The following is a 13,821-nucleotide window of genomic DNA, read 5'->3' on the forward strand; positions in this document are numbered from 1 at the left end:
AATAGTAAGTTGTCCAGTTTCAACGAGAGTTCTAGTTTCTTCAGCCTTCAACTGCTAAATCCCCCTGGGTCACATCATGAGAAGAACAAAACATGGGTAGAAATAAACAGAAGTAAACCTGTATTAAATGACAATTTAAATGACAATGGTATATACATTGTCAGAGATGTAGTGTATTTTCACCTGGCACTGAACTCTTTTTTTTTTTGAGGCGGAATCTCGCTCCGTCGCCCAGGTGGAGTGCAGTGGCACGATCTCAGCTCCGCCTCCTGGGTTCACGCCATTCTCCTGCCTCAGCCTCCCAAGTAGCTGGGACTACAGGTGCCCACCACCACGCCCGGCTATTTTTTTTGTATTTTTAGTAGAGGTGGGGTTTCACTGTGTTAGCCAGGATGGTCTCGATCTCCTGACCTCGTGATCCACCCGTCTCGGCCTCCCAAAGTGCTGGGATTACAGGCATGAGCCACCACACCCGGCCACCTGGCACTAAACTCTTATTTCAAAGTCCAGAAAGATTTCCTAGGTTAATAAATAATAAGCCTTAAACACACCCATACACACACACACACACACACACACACACACACACACTCCCTAACATCCTGGCCACCTAATATGTGAACCACCACGACATAATAACTGTTGTTGCCTAGGGTTAACTCACAAGGATACTAAAATGCAAAGAAATAAAAATCAGAAAAATTGGCCAAGTGCGATGGCTTGCACTTATAATCCCAGCACTTTAGGAGGCCAAAGGGGAAGAATCCCTTGAGCTCAGGAGTTCGAGACCAGCCTGGGCAAAACAAGGAGACCTCATCTCTACAAAAAATGTAAAAATTAGCCAGGCAAGGTGGCACAGGCCTGTGGTCCCAGCTACTCAGGAGGCTGAGGTGGGAGGATCGCCTGAGCCAAAGAGATCAAGGCTGCAGTGAGCCATGATAGCACCACTGCACTCCAGCCTAAATGACGGAGTGAGACGCTGTCTCAAAAAACTAAAATAAAGTAAAAATCCATACAAATAATTCTCCAAATGAATGTCCACTGGCTCCCCAGGCAATGTACAGCCTAGTCCCTTGAGTGTGCTTTGGCCTTAAACGAACATCAACGACCACGCTGGGGGGTGGGATGAATGGAGCATGTGAATCAAGAGCCTTGTTTGCAATTAACAGAAAAGATGGCCTTCTCCTGGTTCACGGAAGACCTAAAAATGGAAATGAAAATCTAGTATCATGAGCTAACTTCCTCCGCTAATCAATGTATTTCCTTAAGCTTCTAGTAAGGAGTTACAAAATCCCCGGGGTCATAAATACATCATGACAGGGTATCTCAGCTGCGCAGCTGCCAGCTGCACTGACACCTCTCATGAAACTTCCACTGCCAAATAATCCAAATAAGAATCTGCAAACTTTGTGATCCAACATTTCCACTCCCGGGAAATTTTACTCCTCAGGAAATAATCAAATAGGCACGCAATGACTCAGGTACAAAAGCGTTCATGCGCTGTTTTCTAGAAACAACCTAAAATTGTCATATAATTGATGATACAGCCACAGGAAGAATGGGCAGACTACTCTTGGACCCTCACACCTCTGCACATCAAAATGGCAAAAAAATAAGTAAATATGCAGAAACTCCTCAAATAAAGTACAAATCATGGTCGTGGGTGGAAAGTGATATTAATTTTGAATTTCTATTGGCAGGAGTTATTTGGTATCAACTATCACTTTATCACTTTTTTTTTTTTTTTTGAGACAGAGTCTCGCTTTGTCACCCAGGCTGGAGTGCAGTGGCACGATCTCGGCTCACTGCAAGCTCCACCTCCCAGGTTCACACCATTCTCCTGCCTCAGCCTCCCAAATAGCTGGGACTACAGGTGCCCGCCACCACACCTGACTAATTTTTTGTATTTTTTAGTAGAGACAGGTTTTCACCGTGTTAGTCAGGATGGTCTCGATCTCCTGACCTCGTGATCCGCCTGCCTCGGCCTCCCAAAGTGCTGGGATTACAGACATGAGCCACTGCGCCCGACCTATCACTTACTATTAATAATATTAGCAAAAGTTTCCCAAAACCCAAACAGAAATAATTTGGCCATTACACTTAACAAATGTTTTGAATAATTTTAGAGAAAACTTTACCTCAATCAGAAAGGACCTAGATGTGAAACATGCAACAAAAGTAATAATTGAAGAAAATATTTAAAAATCAGAATGAAATAAAACATCTGCATGACTGAGAAGGAAAAGATTCACATAGACCTAATCCCCAAACATTTCACATAGACCATTTTCTGGCCAATATGCATTATGGTACATGCATTACGGTATACTCCTGGGTTGCCCAGGCAACAGAGTAAGTAAGAGTAGGTGGTGCAATCTCGGCTCACTGCAACCTCTGCCTCCTGGGTTCAAGCAATTCTCCTGCCTCAGCCTTCCCAAGTAGCTGGGATTACAGGCGCCTGCTACCACATCTGGCTAACTTTCGTATTTTTAGTAGAGATGAGGTTTCACCTTGTTGGCCAGGCTGGTCTCGAACTCCTGACCTCAGGTGATCCACCTGCCTCGGCATCCCAAAGTGCTGAGGTAACAGGCATGACCCACCGTGTCCGGCCTCAGTTTTCTTTATAACATACACAGCATTGAAAAGTTATAAAGAACCTCAGAAATACCTGATTTAAGAAATGGTGATAAATCACAATATCAACAATAATGACTTACACAGAATGCTTGGTTATCTCTTATCCAGAAGGCTTGCTGCCAAAAGTGTTTCAGAATTTGGAATATTTGCAATACACCAGTTCAGCATCCCTAATAAAAAATCCAAACTCCAAAATGCTCCAAACAGCATTTTCTTTGAGTGTCATTTCGGCACTCAGTAGAGTGGCTATGGTTAACATTAATTGATTGTACATTTCAAAATACCTAAAAGAGGATAATTTGAATATCCCTAGCATAAAGATAACAATTTAAGGTAATGGATATCCCAATGACCCTGATGTGATTATATGAAAGCATCAAATGATCACATGTACCTGGAAAACGTAAATCTAATATGAAAAATTAACAATAAATATTTTTTTCAAAGTTTCCAATTTGGGAGAATTTCAAATTTTGGATTTTCAGATTACAGCTATTCAATCTGGATAGTGAAATTAAAATACTTTGTAGTACTTCTTAAAATCAATAATCTATCAAATGCAATCTCATTCTTTTTTTAATCTAAATATTGCTGTATGAATTTCGCTGACAATGTCAGTAACTACTGTCCTGCCTCAGCAAAGCAGGCCATCTCTAGACTTAGATTAAGAAAAGAACAATCTGGCCAGGTGGGGTGGCTCACGCCTGTAATCCCAGAACTTTCGGAGGCCAAGGCTAGTGGATCAATTGAGGTCACAAGCTTCAGATCAGCCTGGCCAACATGATGAAACCCCGTCTCTACTGTAAATACAAAAATTAGCCAGGCATGGTGGCACACACTTGTAATCCCAGCTACGTGGGAGGCTGAGGCAGAAGGATTGCTTGAACTCGGGAGGTGGAGGTTGCAGTGAGCCAAAATTGCGCCACTACACTCCAGCCTGGGCGAAAGAGGAAGACTCTGTCCCAGCAAAAAAAAAAAGAACAATCTAAGAACCACAAAGAAAGGTTCTCCACCATGGTATTATTGTCTGTAAAACAAACTATTGTGACAATCTTGACGCTAACCACATAACAAGTGAGTTTGCTAAAATATGGACAAGAAAAACAGATTTATGAAAAATATACTATGGAGTATACGTATTTATTACTCATGAAACATCAACAGAACACCCAGACATAGGCAACTGTAATTAAATTCACTCATGTTTGATATTTTGCTGACTTTCAGCAATAAAACCCATAGCTTTAAACATGTTTGTTGATTCTGCCCTAATGACAGATGTATTTGTCCAGGCAGAGTAGAAGTCATTTTATTTACCAATTTGTAAGCATGGTTTATAACTTTTAAATGTTTAGATATGTGATATGGGAACTGAATTTGTACTCTTGCCTCTGGCCCCACAAATGATATTTAAAGCTTTTCTCAATCAACTCTTCAGTGAAAAACATTACAGGTGTGTTTTATCAGAAACATATATATGAAGGCATAGAAAAAAAGTCTCAATGCATCTACCACAAAACATGAAGAGCCACACCATGGGAGCTTCTTTGTGTCTTCTGCTTATGGCATTTTCTTTTGTTTGTTTGTTTATTTATTTATTGAGATGGAGTCTTGCTCTGTTGCTCAGGCTGGAGTGCAGTGGCACAATCTCGGCTCACTGGAAGCTCCGCCTCCCAGGTTCATGCCATTCTCCTGCCTCAGCCTCCCGAGTAGCTGGGACTACAGGTGCCAGCCACCACGCCCAGCTAGATTTTTGTATTTTTAGTAGAGACGGGGTTTCACCATGTTAGCCAGGATGGTCTGGATCTCCTGACCTCGTGATCCTCCTGCCTCGGCCTCCCAAAGTGCTGGGATTACAGGCTTGAGCCACCGCACCCGGCCTTTAACTGCCGTAATTTAAAATGCTTTTATACGGAGGCAATTTTAATCCTTAAGAGCAGGCAGGGAGTCGGACTGGGTGAAGGTAGAGCTATTAGTTGGACAATTCCCGTATGTTTCTCCCTTGTTCTAGCTGTATTTCAACAGATGTGTTGTGGCTTTGTCCCCAAAACTCTAATGTCTTTTCCTGTAACTGGCAGCATTAGATGACATGATGTCATGTGACATGAGGTGCTAGATTTACTTTAGGCCTGGCGGAAATATTTTCTGAACACCTCTTAGCAAGGCAGCAAAATGTTTTATTCAAGGAATGCTCTTGGGAAAACAACCCAATGTCCTGTCAATAACTGTTCCATGGGTATCGATAAGCTAACAAGCAAATGATAGGTGATATGAAGAAACTCCAACAAAGCACTCAGAATCTTTAACTGAAAAAGAAGATTCTATCAAAAAACCTCAAGTAACACTTCACTAATTAATTGACAGCTGGAATTGGGGAAACAAATGAGTCCCACATTTTCTTTTAATAAACACTTCTCAAATCATCTTGTTTTCTAAGTGCTTTATTTTGTTTTAATATTTTTATTATTACTGTTACAATTTTGGAGACAGTCTCCCTCTGTCACCCAGGCTGGAGTGCAGTGGCTCACCGTAATCTCCGCCTCCCGGATTCAACCGATTCTCCTGCCTCAGCCTTCCGAGTAGTTGCGATTACAGGCCCATGCCACCATGCCCAGCTAATTTTTGGATTTTATTAGAGACAGGGTTTCACTATGTTGTCCAGGCTGGTCTCGAACTCCTGACCTCAGGTATCCACCTGCCTCGGCCTCCCAAAGTGCTGGGATTACAGGCATGAGCACACGGCCCTAAGTGCTTTAGTATGTAAACCTTCCTACTATCCTCATGAAGTTGGGACAACCAGCTTTAGAAACCACACTTTATGGGCCAGGCATGACGGCTCACACCTGTAATCCCAGCACTTTGGGAGGCTGTGACGGGTGGATCACAAGGTCTGGAAATCGAGACCATCCTGGCCAACAAGGTGAAACCCCATCTCTACTAAAAATACCAAAAATTAGCCGGGTGTGGTGGCGGGCGCCTGTAGTCCCAGCTACTTGGGAGGCTAAGGCAGGAGAATCGCTTGAACCTGGGAGGTGGAGGTTGCAGTGAGCCGAGATCACACCATTGCACTCCAGCGTGGGCGACAGAGCGAGACTCCATCTCAAAAAACAACAACAACAACAAAAACACACACACACACATTTTTAGAAGGAAACAGAAGGCGCTTGGCTTTCCCAAGAAAAGCAAACCAAATAAAAATTAGTGGCATTTTTTTGTTTGTTTGTTTGTTTGTTTGTTTTGAGACGGAGTCTCGCTCTGTCGCCCAGACTGGAGTGCAGTGGCGCGATCTCAGCTCACTGCAAGCTCCGCCTCCCGGGTTCACGCCCTTCTCCTGCCTCAGCCTCCCGAGTAGCTGGGACTACAGGTGCCCGCCACCATGCCCGGCTCATTTTTTGTATTTTTAGTAGAGACGGGGTTTCACCGTGTTAGCCAGGATGGTCTCGATCTCCTGACCTCGTGATCCGCCCACCTCGGCCTCCCAAAGTGCTGGGATTACAGGCATGAGCCACTGCACCCGGCCAAATCAGTGGCATGTTCAAAAGCTGATGAACATTTTCCTGCGGAGTTTTCAACATTTCTAGGGTGTGGACTACTTGTTTTCCCAAACTCCCATGCAGTTTTCCACTTGAAAATCATTTAATAACTGCCCACTTTTAGGGCATTTCATCAGAGAGCCTAGAGAAGATGACGCAAGTTTAAGGCAAAGGACATCAACAGGACAGAAAAGCATGGCAGTGAAGAACTCTCTGTGGCTCTGGACACAGCCTGTCTGGGTTCAAATCCTGGCTATCGTTTTCTAGCTGTGTGACACTGAGTCAGTTACTTAACCTCTCTGAGCCTCACTTTCTTCATCTATGGATTGGGTATAATTATAGAGCCTTTCCCATAGGGTTGTTCAAGGGATTAAATGAGTCACTAAATGTGAAGTGCCAGCAGCATGCCTGGCACATGGTAAATACAGTTGTCCCTATGTATCTATAGGGAACTGGTTCCAAGACCTTCCCCAGATACCAAAATCCATGGGGAAAAGTCTACACGTTCAGTACAGATGCAATTTTTTTCTTGAATATTTTCAATCAGAGGTTGGTTGAATCCAGAGATGCAGAACCCACAGATACTGAGTACAGGGCTGACTGTACTCAAGAAACACTAGCCATATTTATTATTGTCTTCAAAGATGCTTCAAAGATGCTTCATAATCAAGGAAAAAAGTTAGAAGCATCTCCCCTTCCCTCCATAAAATAATCTGAAAATAACCGTTATGCAAGGATTGAATCTCAACCATGAGGACATTTCAATGCCAAGGAAGTGATGAAACTTACTTACAAATAAGATATTTAACCTCGCAAGGCTGTTCACTCATTTGAAAAGGGGAGAGGGTTTGTAAAGCATGTAAAGCCTCTAGCTAACAGCAGTAAATCCCTCCTAACAAGACCAAGACAGAAAGAGAGCCAAGTTTAGAGGTAAGAGAATAGAGGTCACCGTGAACTAGACCTGTTAGAGACGGTTTCAAAAAGGAGCCAGACAGGTGGGACATCCGATAGGCAGAGAGGCCTGCCTGCACAAAGGATGGAGTGGAACTGGGTAACAGATCCTCTGGTGTAGGATCACGTGCGAGAAAAGAATAAAGAGAGAGTTACAAGATCAGAAAGCCTTGAAAACCAGACTGAGGAATGTGGACTTAATTTTATAAGCAATAAGAACATGCTTTAGACAGAGTTCTGGAAATACAAAATCTGCCAGAAATGTACAGGCTGAAAAAGAGAAAACAAATAAATGCAACGCACCACAGGAAGCTACCTCAGAACAAAAAGCTCTAAGGTCGAGATTTCCCTGCACCAGGAGTACTGACATTCCATTCACCAAGGGCCACTGGTTCTTAATTTCAAAGTAGGGTTACTGTGACCAAGCCTTTGTTATTACTCACCTACTATGTGCCAAGTGCTCTGTAAGTCCTCTCTCAAATTCGGCTGATAACCATGCAAACTAGGAACTATTACACCCATTTACAGACCAGAGAGCTCAAGTCCAGGATTTAGAGCATCTGGCTGAGATCCCATCGGAGGGAGCAAAGCGCTACTGCTAAGATAGGACGCTCTGCACTCAGCCTGGGGGCAGTTAGGCAAGGGGAAACGCTTAATCCAGACTTCACCAGAGGCTCATTCTTGAACGTCCCCTACTAGCTAATGACATGAAAATGTTACGTAGCAGTTACTCTAAGTCCAAACTGTTGAAACTCATGAATAATAAGGTACTCCCGGCTGGGCGTGGTGGCTCATGCCTGTAATCCCAGCACTTTGGGAAGCCAAGGCAGGCGGATCACCTGAGGTCGGGAGTTCGAGACCAGCCTGACCAACATGGAGAAACCCCATCTCTCCTAAAAATACAAAATTAGCTGGGTGTGGTGGTGCATGTTTGTAATCCCAGCTACTTGGGAGGCTGAGGCAGGAGAATCGCTTGAACCCGGGAGGCAGAGGTTGTGGTGAGCCGAGATCGCACCATTGCTCTCCAGCCTGGGCAACAAGAGCAAAATTCCATCTCAAAACAATAATAATAATAATAGTAATAATAATAAGATACTCCATGTCCTACCAATCACAACAGCAGGAGAGCACATTCAAGGTTTACATCCTCAAATGTGAGCCCACTTAAAGCCAGCTGAACTGGAAAAGCAAACACTCTGCTCTCTCCCTCCACCACTCTGGTTAAACAGTGAGGGACCTGCCCATGCCAGCTTGTTCCTGGTTTGTGCCTGATTTTGCAGGAACAGCCGGCCACATGATATGGAGTGAGGAAGCAGTCCTACCCTGCCCGCCCCAGCCAGACAGCTTATTGCTCCTGCTGCAACAACTGTCCCACTGCAGCTGCTCCCCCTGGCTTTGCTGTCCCCAACATAGCAGGGGGGGAAAAAATGAGTACTTGACAATAGAAATGTTTTCAAACTACAGAGAAGAGGCAACACGCTATATCTCCATTGTGAGAAAAGGGAAAGGGACCCAGCTAATCTCCTGATATGATTTTATAGTCTGATATCAAAGGGGTTGCCTTCAGGAATTGGTGATACAAGAAGTCCTCAGCAGTTCCCCTTTACACATGGAGACATATCGAGGGTGAGGAGAGAAAGCTGCCAAAAATAACAATGTCCACATTTTTCTCTAACAAGAAAAGATGTCAATAGATCACAAACAAAAAAATATACAACCAAATGGGGAGAAAATTGGCTTGGGAACTCTACTCACTTAAAAAGCTATTTGAACAACTCCAGATAACCAACCACAACCACAGTCCCTTGTCAAGTTAAGTAGAAGAGGTTGGTGTTTCCACTTAATATCTTTAGAATGAAGTCTGCTCTAATCCAGAGTGAACCAGACTGGAAGAAATAGGTATGTCTGGAATATTTTCCACTAACAATTTATCCCTTAAACATTAATACCTGCTTTCTGTATTTGTATTTGTATCTTACTTGTGTACATTTTACATATTTATTCTGAAAATCAAAGTGTTTAATTAGTCTCACTAATAATCCTCCGAGATCTTGTATTTGAACAGACACATCACACCTCTGCCTAACAGGGAAACAGAAAGGTCAAGTTCATTTGGTACTTACTGGCCCCTACTATATTCCAGGCACTGTACTTGGCCCTGAAGACATGGAAACAGTGTCCACTTCAGCACATCAACACAAGTTTGCACAGTAGCCTTGCGCCTTTCCTGGTTGAGCCTTTTCTGTTTGCTTTATTATTATTGCTTCTGGTTACAGACACATCTAAACTTAGTTCCTGGCTGAAGTAAACTTAACAACTTACTTAGAAATGCTGAAAAAACAAGCTTCCCCAAAGCATACACACAATTAACTCGAGGGGAGCCATAAAATTCTAATGAAGGCCATGAAGAAACTGAAACTGAGGAATGTGGCATGCTCAGTTTCTCTAATCCTGGAGAACATTTTGAAGTCAGCAGCTGTCAGCTGACTGGCACAAGCTTTGAAAGCTTCCCCCTGGCGCGCAGTAAGACACTATCTATCTAATTAATCAATCAATCTAGCAGGCAGTAAGAGTCTATCTATTTTGTGACACAGAGTCTGTTGCTCTGGAGCGCAGCGGTGCAATCATGGCTCACTGCAGCCTGGACCTCCTGGGCTCACCTCAGCCTCCAGAGTGGCCGGAACTACAGGTGCATACCACCACACTCAGCTAAGTTTTGTAGAGATGAGGTTTCACCATGTTGCCCCGGCTGGTCTTGAACTCCTGGGCTCAAGCAGTCCTCCCACCTCAGCCTCCCAAAGTGCTGGGATTACAGGCTTGAGCCACCGCACCCGGCCAAATCCTATTTAAAACAGGGAAGCGCAGACAAGGCTGTGCCTGCAACACAAATAGGAATTAATACCACCAGACAACTGCTTCACAGGTCTAGCTCAGTGGATCTCAACTGGGAGTGATTTTGCTCCCCTGTCATTCAGCAATGTCTGCAGACCTTTCGGGTTGTCACAACTTGGGGGACAGGGTTAACAATTACTGAGTAGAGTCCAGGGATGCGTTTAACCTCCTACAACACACAGGACGGCCTCCAACAACAAAGAATTACTCAGCAATGGTACCAGGTGTGAGAAACCCTGGTCCAGCTAGAAATAGCAGCTGCGAATCACAAGCAGTTCCCATTTCCTTATTATTTGGCTATTCATACACAAAGCTAAACAGGCAACATCTCATTCAGTAATTTTCCCCCAATTGTTAGCACTGGCTTTAAACTGTTGTCCAACAAGCAACAAGTCATTTACCCCTAAGCCACAATGGGAAAAGTTAGCAAAGACAGAATTCTACTTAGTGATAAGGAGGCCAAACAATTTAGCTGTCCTTGGGGAATATATCACTTCCACACTCGCTGTTTCTATTCTAACAGGACATTAATTACAGCATTTTCTTCACTGGACAATTTAACAAAAGGATGCTCCGTTACAAGACATGAGAGAGAGAAAGGGGAGCTGGGATCTATGTTAAGAGTATGTCTACAATTAATACCTCACTATTTAGCCTCTCTGACTGGCCCTGCTTCCTTCCCACTCAAAGTGATTAGATTTAAGGGTGGAACTTTCACGGCTGATTAGAAGTTAATATTGTAATACACATACATCACAAGATTAAAAGTATAACCTTAAATAAGCGAAAAGTTCCCAGAAATACCAAAGTCACCAGCAGCAAAGGAAAAAGGCTCTGGATTCGTGAACAAGCTCTTCAAAGCTGGGCAAGGGACTTACTCATATCTTTGGGTTAAGATTCTGTCTACAAAATGAAGAGGAGAGAGTAGAAGATCACTAATGGCCAACTGCAAAATAATATTGATCACAGAAATAAAATCCAACAACCAGGCCCCTTACACTGAACTAAGGTATCCAGTGCAAGACGAAAAGAGTACTTTGAAAAGTCAAAGTCTCACTGGGTAACAGGAGATCAGGACGCTGTAGCGCGTTATCCTGATGTTCCCCCCACTTGCACTAGGGGGCAGAGTTCTCCCCAAGGGGGGGCCACGGACCCCCGTGGTGCTCAGACTGCAGGAGGAGTGAGATCCGTGCAAACTGAATACAAATTTCTATATTTTCATCAGATTTTCTAAGGGACCCAGAACACAAAAACAACAAAGTTAAGAATCATTGCCCTAGGGGCAGGGCCTCCGTTTTCTTACAGATGCAAGCAATTAAACACCGGAACTCACTGTAGCCCGAGGGTCCTTTACCGCTGGACAACGTGCAACTCTTGCAGAAAGTTCTGGTGCCTTTTGACAAGCATGAAAACAAAAGTCTATGGACTAGAAAATGCGAGCGTCTCACAATTATATATATTTCACTTTTTTTAAGAAAAGGAAAAATATGTATTGATGAATAATTCCTTTCTAGTCTTCCTTCCACAATGAATGTGGGTATCACATCTGAAACACCACTTTCAAAAACTAGATATGACTACTAAACAAGAATGCATTTATCACTTTGGCCAGTATGAATAGCTGTCTGAGAATACAGTCAGTGAGCATGCAGAAAGCAGAATGACTTGAAATATTATATCCAATTAAATCAGATAAACCAAGTCGGCTAACACAGAGGCAAGCCCTCATCAATCTGATTTGCTGGAAGACTCCAAAGCGGTTCTGCGCTCAGAAAACATTCCCTGGCTTTCAACGAAAATCACAGACTCTCTCAAGTCAACTAAGTTTACTTTGAGCCACTTCAAACCTCAAACTTAAACAGAATTTATTAAATAAACACAACCAAGAAAGGAAAGGGAGCCAAGAAACCACAGTAACTCTCGATCCCAGAGGGGGAAAAAGGGCTCTCAAGTTAAGTTTCAGTGTCCCACCCTCAACGACCCTAAAGAGGGCATCCGTTTCATCTATTAAAATAGCCATTGTTTGCCCTAAACGAATTTTCTTTACATTCGAATTCAAAATCTGCACGGACACTCTACACAAATATATGATCTTTTGATCCCAGGGTCTGGAGTTATCCCAAGCCTTAAAAGAGCACTTCTCGGCGAGCAAAGAACTTAAGTCTCCAAGGTCCGGCAGGCAAGGAAAACAGTAACTGATTAAACCCTTGCCTCTCCTCACACTTCATTAAGCCGTCTCCTTTGGAAGTGTTTGAACCCCTGCACAGGAAGCCCGCACGTTTTGCAAAGGAAATATCAGACCAGACCTTTCTTGGAGAAAGGCAGGTCCCCGCTGAACATTTTATTGGGCTTCCTGCACCCGGGCAGTCGAGCGGGCGGATCGCCCCGCCCGGGCCCCGGCGCGCGCCGCCTCACCTGGCGCGGGGTGTCCCGGGGCGCCCCGAGAGCCAGCCACCCACGCAAACGGAAACGCACCTTCGCTACCTCCCGGAGCAAAATGCGAGCACGGGACAGGACGAAACAAAACCTGCCCAGGCTTACTCATCAGAGACTCCGCGGGGGGATGGGGGGTGATTTAAGGAGACTCCCAGAAAGTTGCGCCCTCCAGGGCTTAGGAAAAAGTACCCAGGGCGCGCGGCGTGGTGGGCAGACGCCTCCCTCCCTGGGCTCCGGAGGCCAGGTCGGACTGGGAGCGCACTTACCTCGGTGAAGAAGTTATCCATTGTTCCAGCGCAGTCCCGGACTCGCCGAGTGCCGCTCCGACTCGCGGAAGTCAGCGCCGCCGCGGGTCCGGGGAAACCATGCGTGTCACGGCGCCACTCCCGAGAACGTGCGCCCGCGGGGCTCCCCTGCTGCCATCGCCCGGTCCCTTCTTGTCCTTCTCACCTTTTATTCGCCCAAACCCAAGTCCCTAACTCGCCCGTCCCGACGGCAGCCTTTGTCTCTTCTTCCTCCAAGTTCCTCACTACTGGGCGCAGCGCTCGCAAGCGGAGAACAGCTGGTGGCACATTCTTCCCCCAGGCGGGGGAAGGCGGCGGGGTGCTGGCGAGCGCGGCCCCCTCCCTCTGCGCTCCAGCCGGGGGCCCTCGGGGCGGGCAGGAGGACAGCGGGCCGCAAAGTGAGCAGGAGCCGCGATCCCCGCGCGAGCGCTTGGAGGTGAGCAGTCCCGCGCCGCGGCTCAGCCAGCTCTCGCCCGCGGGACTACAGCCCGGCGACCTCGCCCCGCCCTCCCGCAGCCGGCCCCGCCCTCCCGCAGCCGGCCCCGCCCTCCCGCAGCCGGCCCCGCCCCCAGGGGCTTGGCCCTCCGCCAACCACACCGTCTGGCCCCGCCCGGGCGGAGCGCCCCGCCCCCTTCCCGACCAGGCCCCGCCCACTCTGAGCCCGAAGCAGCCGCAGGCTCATTAGAGGACCCGGGAGGGGGCCGCGTGTTTCCCCAGGTCTTCCCACGTAGGCGTGGGGAGGGGATTTAACTCTTCCCTCTGCAGAGAGAGACTAAACAATCACTTAGAGGGGAGGAGAAGGGACTGGGGGCTTCTTTTGTGCCTTTCATGTTTAGCAGACCCTGGAACCGGCTCAACACGGATCTCATTAATGCAGCCCGGTAGACGAGCAATCTCGGGAAGGAAGCGCGGTCAGCGGAGCTGCCGGGGCTGCGGGGCAGATCAAAGCGGAAGACGGAGGCTAATCAGAATTTCTGGAAGCTGCATTCCCGTGTTGACTTTCTCTCCTGCAGTCGGGTTTGCTTAAGACGTTTGCGTAACAGCGGGGAAATGTAGTTTTGAAACTGGAAAGGGACGTGGCCAATATC

The 13,821-nt window shown here is 46.0% G+C and overlaps 1 protein-coding gene across 1 annotated transcript in view; it reads right to left on the minus strand.

Moving 5' to 3' along the window:
- MYO10 (myosin X) overlaps window positions 1-13,235 on the minus strand; it is a 270,984-nt gene extending 257,749 nt beyond the window's left edge. Inside the window, exon 1 of the mRNA XM_001175408.8 lies at window positions 12,716-13,235. Within this exon, the coding sequence (XP_001175408.4) occupies window positions 12,716-12,736 (21 nt within the window). The 5' untranslated portion in view covers window positions 12,737-13,235. The remainder of the gene's footprint in view (window positions 1-12,715) is intronic.
- Between the last annotated feature and the right edge of the window lie 586 nt (window positions 13,236-13,821).

The sequence above is a fragment of the Pan troglodytes genome, chromosome 4 (assembly GCF_028858775.2).
Source record: "Pan troglodytes isolate AG18354 chromosome 4, NHGRI_mPanTro3-v2.0_pri, whole genome shotgun sequence".
In the NCBI taxonomy this organism is placed as follows: Eukaryota; Metazoa; Chordata; class Mammalia; order Primates; family Hominidae; genus Pan; species Pan troglodytes.